The sequence below is a fragment of the Electrophorus electricus genome, chromosome 19, assembly GCF_013358815.1.
Source record: "Electrophorus electricus isolate fEleEle1 chromosome 19, fEleEle1.pri, whole genome shotgun sequence".
Lineage (NCBI taxonomy): Eukaryota > Metazoa > Chordata > Actinopteri > Gymnotiformes > Gymnotidae > Electrophorus > Electrophorus electricus.
Genome location: NC_049553.1, coordinates 1,540,416 through 1,554,685, shown reverse-complemented (window position 1 = coordinate 1,554,685; position 14,270 = coordinate 1,540,416). Strand labels below are relative to the sequence as shown.

General features: G+C 38.5%; 2 protein-coding genes across 2 annotated transcripts; both read right to left on the bottom strand.

Moving 5' to 3' along the window:
- Positions 1 to 619: 619 nt before the first annotated feature.
- On the bottom strand, positions 620 to 6,733 carry diras1b (DIRAS family, GTP-binding RAS-like 1b). Its single transcript, XM_027014411.2, has 2 exons — positions 6,659 to 6,733; positions 620 to 2,153 (listed from the first exon to the last, which is right to left on the bottom strand). Exon 2 carries the CDS (start codon positions 2,117 to 2,119, stop codon positions 1,523 to 1,525), a length of 597 nt encoding a protein of 198 aa, XP_026870212.1. The 5' UTR covers positions 2,120 to 2,153; positions 6,659 to 6,733; the 3' UTR covers positions 620 to 1,522.
- A 2,745-nt stretch (positions 6,734 to 9,478) lies between these two features.
- zgc:101744 (uncharacterized protein LOC541409 homolog) lies at positions 9,479 to 13,377 on the bottom strand. Its single transcript, XM_027014193.2, has 5 exons — positions 13,088 to 13,377; positions 11,964 to 12,057; positions 11,404 to 11,542; positions 10,197 to 10,365; positions 9,479 to 9,741 (listed from the first exon to the last, which is right to left on the bottom strand). Exons 1-5 carry the CDS (start codon positions 13,203 to 13,205, stop codon positions 9,707 to 9,709), a joined length of 555 nt encoding a protein of 184 aa, XP_026869994.1. The 5' UTR covers positions 13,206 to 13,377; the 3' UTR covers positions 9,479 to 9,706.
- Positions 13,378 to 14,270: the final 893 nt, after the last annotated feature.

Sequence of the window (14,270 nt, the reverse complement as noted above, 5' to 3'; positions counted from 1 at the left end):
TTATGATATGAGACCTTTAATAGGTATTAAAGGGTATTATATATTGCAGCAAACCATCTATGAGAGGCAATTATCTGGTCAAACATGGTAAAATGCACAAACTCCTTCAATAAAGTGCAATGTGACTGCATTTTTGCACAGGATTGCATTTTCCCCAGTTGCTGGGTCATTAGTAGGACACCAAATATGAATGTTAAACTAAATCTGTTCTAGGCCAAAACAATAAGGCTTTAGCTCTATATTTCCATCAGCAAGCAATGTTACTCTGCATAAATTAGAATAAACACAAACTGTAGCTTATAAATGGCCTTTTTATGGACACCTCCTTTGTATAGTCAAAATTATTTGGGGATGTTAAAACGTTCTGTATTGTTGATAGATGCTAACTTTTCAGAGTTAGTTGTTTCTCAACTAGAGGCACAATTTTAAAAAATATTCCTTTCTATTCAGATGAACAGCTCAGGTCCATTTTTCTCTATCCCCCCAACACACACACACAGACACACACACACACACACACACCACACACACACAGACACACACACACAGACACACAGACACACACACACACACACACACACACACACACACACACAAGATTGTTGTTGATGTATTGGAATGCTTTCAAGAGAGCATGGGTTTCTGGAGATCTATTTCATTTCTACTAGCAAACATCTTATTCCAACAGTACCTTTAACAAAATGATTGTCTTAAATATTACCTGCTACAAAGGATTAGTATGATATAGAGAAAGCAAACATGCAAATGGAGTTAGCTGCACAATTGAGGGTAGCCTTTTGCTCAACACTTGCACAGATCTTTGGAACCATAGTACTTGGTTTATCAAGAATATCTATGTTAGTTATTTCCCTGTTTCCAAAGTCTAAAAGTTGTTTAATTTCTCTATACTTGTTTAAAAAATGGGTTAAAACCACAGTCCAATTCATACAAAGGACAAAAGGAAATTACATTGATGTTCATAATATTTTTCTCATCCAAAACCACCTGGTCCTTTGCTTCATGTTTCTGTCAGAGCACATGTGCATATACAGCAATACGGACCAAAACTTGTTATTTATCCTGTGGTAGCACCACACAGCCATGCTCAAGAAACTTAAGCAACAGAGATTTTTAACATTATGGATATGAGGGTGTATTCAAAAGAATGTTTCTCAGAGCAACCACCCGTTAGTTAGTTAGTTCGTTCATAGATTAAACTAATAGTGTACAATGACATGATGCTGATACAATCCCTTCAGAATGGTGGTAAGTGATGGAATGGGGTTAATGGATGTGATGTGCACATGTGTGAACATGAGCAAATTGAACATGACTAGGCCAAATCATCGCTTAGGACTGTTGAACTCCAGGGTCTGGGGGAGAGGCAGGCCACTGGAAATATGTATGAATTTACTATGTCAACTGACTGACAACACACTTTACTCTCACTCTCTATCCCCCTTTGAGATAAAGAGATTCTATCTATAACTATAGTCTCATCCATGTTTAACCAGCCATGTACCTACATGATGCTGCATTTCCCCTTCAGTTTGTCAGTGCGTTTCTGTTTTCCTGAGTGTTTGCCATCAATATTTAGACTCATGTTGCGTTTCTTCTCCAGGTTGAGAAGCTCTTGAAAAAGCTCAGTGACATTGTGGTTGGTTTTGGCTGATGTCTCCATAAAGGCGCACTTCCATGCATTGGCCTGAGTCTCACCATCATTGGTTGCCACCTCCCTTTGAGTCTCATCGCTCTTGTTGCCTACCAGCATAATAGGGATGTTCTCCATGCTACCTTTGATGGCCAGTATCTGCTGGTAGATGGGTTTCAGCTCTTCCATTGACTGCTTGCTGGTGATAGAGTAGACCAGTATGAAGGCGTGGCCCTTGGAGATGGATAGGCGCTGCATGGCAGGGAACTGATGGCTTCCCGTGGTGTCTGTGATTTGCAGTGTGCAGACGCTCTTGTCACAACTGATCACCTGTCTGTAGGTGTCCTCGACTGTGGGGATGTAGGTGTCCCGGAAGGTGCCCTTTACAAAGCGGAGCACAAGCGAGCTCTTGCCCACACCACCTGCTCCAAAAACCACCACACGGTAGTCATTACTCTGCTCAGGCATGTCGGGGTTGTCAGATGAGTCGCTCTCTCAACACCTGAGAAAAACAGTTCAGAAACCACTTACTTGACTTACTGTCCATAAATCACCATCACCTAAGGTTAAGTAGTTTAGTCTAAAAGTCCACTGTTGGCTCAGAAGTAAGCAGCCCTGAGGCTTGAAATCATAAAAATTGTACCACACCTCACCAGAGAAACTGTGAATGAATCTGTGTCTATAGGTACATGTAGGTGTAAAGGTACATTATACAGACACACATATACATTCTAATATACCTTGAAAGTATGTGAGGAGGGGTGCTCTTTGTATGAAAGGGGTGAGAATAGCCAGGGTGAGATTCAAACTGCTTGACAATGGGATTGTAGTGGCTTCACTATGCTCTTTTAGCAAAAGCAAATAAAGAAAAGCTCTCTCATTGACTTCTCAGAGCCTCTTTCCATCTCTCTCTCTCATTTTTTTTTTCATCCTGTGCTGGTAGATCAATGTGCAGAGGACATTAAGCCACTGATCAATAATAGTGTCTAGTTATTTTAGGGCCCTGATAGGCCACGTCCCACTGTGTGAAGGTGTCCCAGACACCAGTGTGCTTTGATTGATGGCAATGTTCTCTGGAGTACAATCTTAATTTTGTATAAGCCCTGTTTGGAGGAGTCACAGACCTTTTTAACTTGACTGTCACTGCCAAATTCCATTATACATTAACTCTGGCACAAGTATAGATTATAATGCATACGCATCAATTCAAGGTGCTCTCTCTCTCTCTCTCTCTCTCTCTCTCTCTCTCTCTCTCCCCCCTCCTCTCTCTCTCTTTCTCTCTCTCTCACCCTCTCTCGCTCTCTCTCGCTCTCTCTCTGCTATGCTGATGCAGCTTGATTTTGAAGTAACTCTGCTTTGAATAGAGACAACCAGTAGAGTGAATTTAAAGTGTCAGTTCTAAAAGAAGCCAAATGCAGAAGTAGCTCAGTGATTTGTAGAATGATTATATCTGCTCTTGAAGAATCACTCACACTTAGCTCTACCTACAAACTAACATTTTCGATGTTAAACTGTGCATATAGTACACCACAGATTTTCCAGATACAGTCACCAAGAGTCACAGCATTGCACAGTAACACATCTGAATATGGGGTTTCCCTCTTCTCAAATTCAGGAGAGAAGGAGAAAAGCAAAGAAATCTTATTTTTTTCCACACAAACAGTGCAAAATAATTTTTAAAAAAGGTTGAGAACACAATGCCAATTGCTGGAATGATTATAGTACAGACCTCTCAGGAAAGTCTATACAGTCTGCACTGTATTCTTAGCAAAATGCCCCTGTGTCACATTGATTTCCTCTGAAGACCTCCTTTCTGTGCATTACCATATACAAAAGTATTGTGTACATGTGACTCTCTGTTGATTACAGCTGTCAAAAGGTTTTGTGAATTCTTAATTTAAATGAAGAAGTTGGTCCTCTGAGGACATTAACCCACAGTACAAAAGAGATGGACAGATAGAGAAAGATGTTTGATTATTGCACCAGGATTAACGAGTACTTTTGACGCAATTTGAGGTGGAGTCAGGCAGTAACTATTAAGACAGAATGTATTAGTCTGCTGGGAGTCTTTTATATTGAGATCACTTTTCTTTGTCGTGATTTAAACAATATGCTTTACAGCAAATCCCAAAGTACTCAGAAATACTCCTAGAGAGCAAGCTGTTTAATCAGAAGACTCTATGCCAAACCTTCATAAATACTATACAAATGGCATCTGTTATAATTATTCAGCATATGTCTCTATGGTGCTAAATTTGTTTTTAAGCCTGTGTGTCTATGGGCGTGTATGTATTACAGTGTACACCATACCACAAGATGATTACTCTTTGTAGAAAAAAGAAAGGTGCCTAAAAATATCATGCCACCATCTGCCATCTTACTGCACCAACTGTTGTCTGGATTAGTACAACCCAACACAAAACAACCACACATAAATTCATACAGATTCATATATTCCCACACAAACAAAAATAAACTCATAAAAACTCATAGCCGTATACTGTCCCACAGAAACATTCAAATTACATAGCTGTGTTTTTTTTCTGAAACAGAAAACTTAACCCATCCTAAACAGAACAAGAAACAACTAGGCCTACTTCAGTAAGATATTTTATCATTGTATAGCCATTCTGATAATCTAAAGTTACTCTAGATACACTTTTTAAAAGAGAACTGCTAGATGTAAAAAAAAAAAAAAAAAAAAAATTGACACAAGTATAATCCTGAAGCATGTATCAAGTCTTACTTCTCAAAATCAAAGTAAAAGGTTCTGCTTTGCTATCCCCAGTTACTCTTCCCAAAGGGAATTCATCATTGAGAAAAAGAAATTAACTACTGTACCTTATTAAACAAACAAGCTTAATAAAGTAACCAGCATCATGCAGTGTATATTATTCAATTTCAGTATCACCCTCAGCACATGTACCACCTGTATCCATTCAGTCACAAAATAGGAAATCACAGGTGCCTTACCATTTCAATAAGTTTGGGACATTCAGACTGGTTCCCACACCTCACCATGTGTTTTTTGAGCAGTGTGTATTCTCCAGGCCTGCAATGGGAGGGATCCCTAGATAACGCTTGCTGATCTGATTGACCCACTGTGGGCTGAGCTCAGCAGCTAATCATCTCCACATGATCTGCCACTGCTGGACACTGACCCACTTCAGAAGATTTAATATCCCAGCATGCAGCTTCACCATATGTGCACACTCCAGCATGCAGCCAAGTAAAGATCTACTATTGTACCAATATTTTAGTGCAGGGTTTTTTTTGTAATGGATAGCAGATCCAGGGCACGTTTTGATTGTTGTTACATGTACTACTGCCTCTCACTGCAGACACCAGGCACTCATGTATATGGAGTTAACCAACTCTTCAATACCATACTCTATAGGTTAACTTAATGGTGCTGATGGAACAACGTACCCTGGAAGTTTAGACTGACTTATACAGATTGTGTGGAATAAGACAGAAGTTACTATTTGGTGTAGTGACATCATTCAAAGTAGTTCACATCATACATAACCGAAAACATATATAATAAAATATGATACTCATGGTATCTAAATAAACCTGAGTGGGTACCTGTTAATAATAATGAAGGTTCATGTCCTTGAAAGGACTACAAAAGATGATGAGCCAGACATGCAGGATCCAGAAAACATGACTTAATGGCCTGTGTCATGGTCCAATGACGTGTGAGTCAGAAGACTATGAAAGTGTAATACAGAGATCAGTAAATTTCATTCTACTCCAAAAATGAGCACCTCTTTAGGATCTATCCTTATTTAGCCTACAATATGCACCCAGTCTGTTTACTTTTTATGACTATGTACTTATCTTATGTGGTGATGGGACTGATTTACAAGAAAATACTAGAGGGAGTTAGTAGAAGAAAGTTCTGCTGAATGAAGAATACGATAATGTAATGAATGGTTTTAGCATGTTTTAACAATAGATTAAATATTATTGTGTAACGATCTTTTTCGCTCAAATTTATCTGGACCGTCACATATATACATTTGTATGCATATGTGTAACTACATATTTTACATACATGTAGTATACACACATTTGTACTGCGCAACTATAACATATGTAATATAAACACAGACTGCTTCACAAGCTACGTAACATGGTCTTTTACCCATCATATTATGCCAGCAAAAACCAAAACGAGCAGAAGCGGTGTAAGACTGGCATGCTCTTAACGCCCATGCAGATAAACATGTACCCCACTGAAGCTACGGGCCGTTCGAGTCCGTTAATCAAACCCTTCTTACATCGACACACCGTTCCTCGAGAAGAGGGTCCTGTTTTCGTGTAAGACTCAGTAAGACCCACGTCAAACTGACACGGGTCAGACTGCCATGGACTCCCTAAATGTAGGCTCTGTGTACGTCTGGTACTATTTTTTATTTTTCTTTTGTCAACAGATGACGCATGCTCTGAGGCTAACTTAAACTCTCCCACTCGAAATTTACTTGCATGTCTCTCATTGTTCTATTGTTTCATTTTACCTAGTTTGTAATGGTGTTTCAAGAATTCGTTACACTACAGTAAACTGGGATCAGTAGTCGATGCTCCCTGTGCAGTCTACGATATTATACGCAGCCTGTTTTCATTCATAAATAGCTGAGCGCCCGGATCACCCTGGTGGTAGACTGCTGTTATTCACAAGCATTTCTAACAGTTCACTTCAACAAGAGAAATATGAATCAACGTTTTCTTAACTATAACGTTAGTTCCTCTAGCTCTTTGTTCGTTGTCATTAAACAATTTATAACGTTAATATCGCCACAGCATCTTATTTAGATAATCTCGAAAGTGAAGACCATTCATACCTCATCTCTGGAATGTGACATTCACCGGCAAAAACGAATCTAAATCTTTGTACAAGAACTGTCTGGCGAACCATGATGCGAACCGTTTTACTACAACAAACAATAGCTGCTTAATGAATAAACTGATTTCGCATGACAGCGTGCATTTCGACTCACCTACCTGAACTTAACGGATTCCGTGTGACTAATTTTATATACTAGATCAAAGACAAGCTACGCCAGTCGCGTCCTAAAGCATTTTACTGAAATAATGAAGACCTGGTACAGATCAATATCAACCGCAGTTTCTCTCTCTCTCTCTCTCTCTCTCTCTCTCTCTGTGTGTGTGTGTGCGCGCGCGCGCGCAGTGGTTGGTTCGTATTGAATTCAAACAGTAAAATAAGATGTAATCCATAAACTGAAAGATAAAAATGAAAGAATGATTAATTTATTATATTTTAATTTTTTTCAAGTCATGGAATAAAATGAAGTAAAATAAGTTATATTTGAATACGAAACAGTTTGTGTTGTGGTGCATTATTCAGTAAAGAGTCACGTAAAGTGTACGTTTTCTCTTTATGATTAGTGACAACTGGTCTATTTACAGGGGAAAGCTCTAGTGAGAGTCTTGTACACAAATGTTCCTCTCTATGTGAGCACCACATGAAGACAGGATAAGAGTACAGGAATGCACTGCCTGTACTAATTGCTCAAAGCAGAAGGCAGGTCAGAAATATGACATTTTACACGGATCAGCCATAACTTTAAACCACCTGCATGTGTAGGGCTGCCATTGTGCCATCAAAGCAGCTCTCACCCTTCAAATGATATGGACTCCACCAGACCTCTGAAGGTAGTCTGTGGTATCTGCCACCTAGACATTAGCAACAGATCTTTTGAGTTCACCAAGTGAATTTGGTGACTAAGACAACAGTTTGAACTCTGTCATGTTCTATAAACCATTCCTGAAAAATTTTTCCAGTCTAATAGGCCACTGCCATTAGGGAATACTGTTATCATGAGTGGGTACACTTGATCTGTAACAATGTTTAGGTAGGTGGTATGTGTCAAAGTGATATCCACATGAATGCCAAGACCCAAGGTTTCCCAGTTGAACATTGCCTGAGTGCATCATACCGCCTCTGTCATCTTGCCCTTTTCTTCAATGTATCCTGGTACCATGTCTTCCTCAGGTAAGAGATGCACATGTAATTGTCCACCCACATAAAAGAAAACATGATTCATCAGCCCAATCCACCTTCTTCCATTGATCCATGGTCTAATTCTGATGTTCACATGCCCATTGTAGGCACTTTCAGTAGTGGACATATGTCACCATGTGCACTGTGGCCAGTGTGCTGCTATGCACTGTGTGTTCTGGCACATTTGTATCATAGCAAGCATCAACTTTTTCAGCAATTTGTGCTGCAATTGCTCTTCTTGGGAATTGGATCAGACAGGCTAGTCTTCATTCTCCACATGCATCAATGAGCTTTGGGCACCTGGTGACCGTGTTGCCAGTTCATCAGTTGCCCTTCCTTGGATCACTTTCGGTAGATTTTAATGACTGCATACTGGGAATGCCCCACAAGAGCTGTTGATGATCCAGTCATCTAGCCATCACAATTTGTCCCATGTCAAAGTCTTTCAGATCCTCGCGGTTGCTCTTTTTTCCTGCTTCCAACACATCAAGATGTGACTCTTAATTAGCTTCCCAATACATCCCACCTCTTGACAGGTCCCATTGTAATGAGAATCAATGAGTGGTTTCAATACGCTTGCTGAGTGAGCTTATTATACAAAGCACTCTAAATATTTTAATAGCCACTGTACTGTATTAACTATAGTCTGATTCAGATTAACACAGATTAAGATGTGTCTTCATGCTGCCTATCTCGCTCTCACAAGATTATAACAGTATAGGTTATCTTGATGTAGAGGTGGCTCCAATGCAAATTAGAAAGAAAAAAAAACAAGAAAAAAAAAAAAAAACAACATGCTCTATATTGAGTCAAACAAGCCTAATGTTGTATTTGATCAATGTAGACCAACTTTATGATTTTTAATTCAGAAAGATGTCAGCCATATTAGTTAATACCTAAGGTATAGCACATATTTCAGGCATTACATATATGCTGGATTCTTGTTTGATTTAAGAAAACATATTTATGTACCGGGTGTGAACTGTTTACCTGAGATTATGTCTGTTTTAGCTTCCACAAAGGTTTATTCAGTAACAGTGAAGTTTCCATCGTGACAGGCTGAGGAAGCTGACACAGGGCCTGCTCACGTCTCCTCACTGGAGTATTTCTGAAGAAAATATTTTGCAAGTGCCACCACCACTCACAAGCTCATATTACCTAACACAAAGCTTTAGGAAACCCATAGCAAACCCACATACAAGCAGTTCAAGCAGGTGATGAGAAAACACACAAGAGAGCTTTAGAAACATACATGAACAAGAAAAAACACTGAGCTCCGACTCCACACAGAAAATGATCTTACAGTGTAGATCCAGTAAGTGATTAAGAAAATCAGAATGTTTTCAATATCTGCAATTAACCCAAAATGGTCTAGAGTCCATGTCAGGCTCTATACCCTATCAAGGCCAGATTTAGATACTGTGCTATAGATTTGTCACAGTCATCCACATAGTCTACAACTTGCTCAGCACAGCTCCACAGTAGCAGCTGGGGTAACACTGACCCCTGGAGTCCAACAGGAGCAGCACATATGAGACTGCCTGATCTGTGCACACATGCTAGCAGGGAAGGGTTTAGCCGATATCCAAGCCAAAGGTCTGGATATCAGTTTAAACAAATTCCTATCATGGTCAGTGATAGCTTGCCTCTTCTGAAAGGTGAAAAACAGCCCTAGCAGCCCTTCGTAGCCTTTGTAGCCTATATAAACAATACATCCACAGCCTAAATCTGGTTTTATAAGTAACAGACCTTCTACAGCAGACCCATCAAGCGCACCTATTTTGAAGCAGTAATCAAAATTTTTCACAAATAAATTTTTATTAAAATCAATCTTGAAACAATATTTATGGTGAGTGCAATACAAACTTTTACCTTACATTCACATTTAAATTGATTAACACCGATTCACTGACTCAATTTTGTAATTATCAGTTCTTTTGGGATAGTTGTCTGTAGTTCTTAAAAGGATTGTAGTTGGAACCAAAGACATCATGATAACAAAACTATTAAGTCGTCATTTTTCCAAATCATTTGTTCTTGTCATTGCCGAACATGGTAAAGCCTGAAAGAGAGAAATAAAATAAAATAAAAAAAGATTTCTCCATCCACTGAGATTGCACTGAACATGTCTGCTAAGTACATTGTATATTAAATATTTACTAATAAACATGGAAAAAGGAAGTGCATCACCCATTAATTTTAATTTCAAATTAATATGAAAGCAAAAGGTTCACGGTTCACCATCCCTCCCCTTCTATATTCATATGTGTAGTGTAGATTTGTCTTAAAAGGGAGTAAAACAATTAAAATACTATTAAGGACAAATAGCGCATAGACTATTATAACACCTCCCTACTCATCTTATTTTTATTTTTTAATCATTTTAAGCTCCATTTTGTACAACACACTTATAATGTATATAACAAACAACTATGTTATACTGCAAGAGTCAGTGCCAAGTAATCAAAGCCTGAAACACGGCTTATTAAGATTCTGCAACAGAAGGGGCCCACTTACCTTCACGGGCCACAGACTGAGCTGCACTTTTGGACTTGCCGCTCAAATCTTTGACCACGGTGTCAAGCACTGCCTCATGCTTGAGGAAGAAAGGTCTCACTAGGCGTGTATATATGATCTGAGAGCCATTCCAGGAAATGGGGGCCATGCACCACAGCAAAAACACACACTGTGGGTAAAGGGATGGAGCACTTAAGTCTGAGAAGTAACCGTGTCCTATTAAGAACAATTTGTCCTATATTTTTAAATTCTTTGTCCAAACAATCTTGATTTCTGAAGCAGTCTTCTTTGGGAAAGTGACTACTAAAGGAAGGCTCAGGCATTAGAGCTGAAGGGAGGGTCCTGGTGTTCACCTCAGGATCCACAGTATCCCACTTCCCACCTCTTCATCTCCAGTTTGTGGTTAGACTTGGAAAGGAACAAGGTCATCATCTAAACATTTTCAGACAACCCACTGGGGAAAATCCAATTCAGTCAGATATATTTTTTGGAAGATCACTGTATTAATTTCAATCATCTTAAAAAGACACACAATGTCTGCACATCATATAACTACTTGTTATTCTCGTAAGAAAATTAAAACCATTTAAGTAATTTAAAAAAATCAATTTCATATTTTAAGAAGCTCTGCTTAGTCTTTAAACACTCCTAAATATGCCCCTTTGATCTCAAAGCCCCATTTTAATATGATCAATGTTTTCTGATGATGCTGATATGATGAAACAAATCTGCAATAAAACTCTAGAAACATAATCCATACTACTGTATGACATGGGTTTATGCTATACTCTGATACAAAACTCCTATAAACACCTGCCAAACTATCCACTTTGAGATTAACATAAAAGTGAAATGCTGAAATGTAATTAAAATGATTTGAATGAAATTGCTTTGGTACCCACACTCCACATTTATGCAATGTTAAAGCATTTGAAATTGATTCTTTTGAAACTCAAGTCACATTTGGCAGAACAGAATGTACACTTTGACTGCAATTAAGCCACATGAGATGTATCAAAAAAAAAAATCCAATCCTATAAAATGGTAAATAATTGAGTTATTTAGTGCAGATTAAGGTTAATTAAATAGTTATAAAAGCAGAAACATTTATTTTAACTATTATACACATTTTAGCTAAAATACATACTTCACTATTTTTTAAAAAAAGACAATATTGCCACTTGGACAGATATCCTCATACTCATACCTTTCCAGCATAGTAAAAGGGAAACCAGAACAGGAAAATGTCTGAGAAGAACTCTGCCACACTGAAGAGTCCATACACCACCCAGTAGGTCAGCCACTGGGTGTCGTCATCCTTGCTACTGCTCTCAATGGCTTTAATACTGCACCAACACACACAAGAGGATGAGCATTTAAAAGGTCAACAACATTACACATAATTTAAAAGGATTTACAAAGACCCATTTTTATACCCAAGTATGCTTAGCTAAGATTCATCACAACAGGTCACCCTAAAGGCTATTCCTGATGAGGTTATTTCTATCTCTATGGGAGAACTTCAGCATTAAGGATGCAAATTCTTAATTCACATGGACTTCTCGAGCATGCACAAACTTGGTGTCAATGTTCGAACTCTTCACGACTGACAGCAAGTGTACCATAGTGATATGTAGAGATATTCAAAACTGTAGTGAACTTTGTGCACTTCACTCAATTTTGAATCTCTCTAGACAGATGCATATATTTTCAAACATATTCTCTATTTATACATTAAGATAAGCACAGTAATTGAGGGATACTTACGAAGCATATGCAGGGTAAACAAATCCAATCAGGTTGCAGAGAAGAGAGGCACCATAACCAAATAATAGATATAATGCAATGATGGACACTGCACCTGCACACACACACGAAACTACTCAAACTGGACCAGGGCACTGGAAGAGGTGGATGTTGGGAACCAAGCGCACAAAGCTCAAACAGTCTGCTCAAATGCATCATAGGCAAATTACCAACCAACTGCACCTTATCTGCATTGAACGATCTGCGTTTAGCTTAAATGGTGCAAGCTATACACCTAGGAGACTTGTCAAAAATGTAAATGAATGCAGCGCAAACGCAACATAATGGGCAAGGCCATCAGAATCTACTCGGCGTCTCAGACTGCATAGAACATGCTACCCGGTTAAAAATAACCCCAGGGATCAACTTTTAATAGGAACAGGAGGGGCAAGCAGATGAGCCCATAGAACGGCATCTTGGGACATTCTGCTGTTATTGATATAAGGGAGACACACCTACATTTTGCATGGCTAGTATAAATACAAAAACACAAATCTAATTTGTCGATTAAATGGCACGCATTACCCATTTTAGACAGGTGATCAAACATGACAAGACGATATCGATTTAAGATAAATTTAACACAGTATTCGCAGACAGGCTCTAGACTGCACATGGGATCGACGATCATCATAGCAGAGATTCACATTTCGGTTGTTTATTATACTATAGGCTACATTAATATGCCTAAACAATGATCATATTATCTATGATGACGGGTCATCGCCGATTTGCTCCCAATGCTTCGAAAACTCTAAGAAGTCGATTTAGATTATGCCATACGATGATCTAAGTTAGTTCCTACAACCATTTGTATATTCACATGAAAAACATCGTGTCCTTCTCTACTTTACCAAGGGAAAAACATTCAAAGAAGCTACGAGATATAGGTAAACAGACGACAGAGGACACCTGTAGCATGTGACTTCCCACAGGTGTTTAAGTTAAATAGGAAGTTCGTGAACTCAGGACCAGGCTGTCTGCTTGTTTATGCAACAGACGAATAACACACACAAAGGCTACATAAATTGTTGTCAAACGTGAGCCGATTTACCACATAATGTAGTTTAGCTAGCGTTAGCTACCTGTTGCAATGTATTGTTTCTGAATTCCACTTCGCTCCTCCAACTTTGCTAAGAAATCCGTAACCATATTCTTCTCTTTAAAAAACGTATCATAACGGTCTGTAAGAATAGCAAACATTGTGCTCTTTCTTCTATTTGTTGCCGAGGGCGGAAAGTGCAAAAAGGACAGAGGTACGTTATAATCCCGCGAAAAAATGTATTGTTTCCAGAGCGAGTCCGAATATTTAATAGTACAAGAGATCAACGATTGCTGTTCACACTGCCGATAGTTCGTAAACAGGCAGGTAGACGTTTGCATGACGCAGTACGTTGGAAATGACTGACCGCAACCAATCAGAGATGAGGATCCCTGTACAGGTGACTAGGATTAGTGCGTAAACTCTGAACCATTAGTGAATATTTAATTAAAAATATCATTGGATGTATCATCAAACACATCCATAACATTATACTTAGATACTCATTTCCATCTGATGCTGGTTAATATTATTTAAACTATACAATATACAATCTTTTAAACTGCTGCCAGGAATAGGTTACTACGACATGCAGTACAATCAGACACCCATGAAATATGTTTATAATGAAGTTTTTTATTGTCTACCAGAGGCTCTTTTAAAGCTCACGCAGATCTAATTCCCTTGTATCAGCAGTCTAGTGTATATGGTTCAGGGTGGAGCGTGGTGCGTGGAAAAACCGGGTATCCCGCAAGTATATGAAATCAATGAATGAGCTGCGTATTACTTAACGTAACTAACTATAACTTAACTTTTACTGCAGTTTATTATAAGCGTTCCTAGAAAGACAGTTAAACATTTAGCATCTAAGACCTTAAAAAACTGTACTTAGAAGTCTATATTAACTAATTTAGACTGTGTTGGTTAAAAATGATAGAGTTGTACATGCACAACAAATGCAGTGTTAGAAAAAAACTGAAGTTCCATAGTCTGGTGAAATCTTTGATAGCTTCCAATGCCAATAAGAACAACAGGCTATTTTAAAGAAACATTCTCTAACGACCATTGTAATGTTTCATTTTAGAACATTAAAGAAAATATTTTGATCACTAAGAAACAATAAATAATTTTTAAAAACGGATTCAAGAGCTGAAAGTGTGAGACTTCATGCTGATCACTGGCCATCCAAGGAAGGGAAAATCATGGTTGAATCGCTAAGCCTTATA

Coding starts and splice junctions, on each gene's coding strand:
- zgc:101744 (XM_027014193.2), bottom strand. CDS start 13,205: ATGTTTGCTATTCTTACAGACCGTTATGATACGTTTTTTAAAGAGAAG. Junction 11,543..11,963: donor GTTTACCCTGCATATGCTTC/GTAAGTATCCCT, acceptor GTGTTGGTGCAG/TATTAAAGCCATTGAGAGCA. Junction 9,742..10,196: donor TCAGTCTGTGGCCCGTGAAG/GTAAGTGGGCCC, acceptor TCTCTCTTTCAG/GCTTTACCATGTTCGGCAAT.
- diras1b (XM_027014411.2), bottom strand. CDS start 2,119: ATGCCTGAGCAGAGTAATGACTACCGTGTGGTGGTTTTTGGAGCAGGT.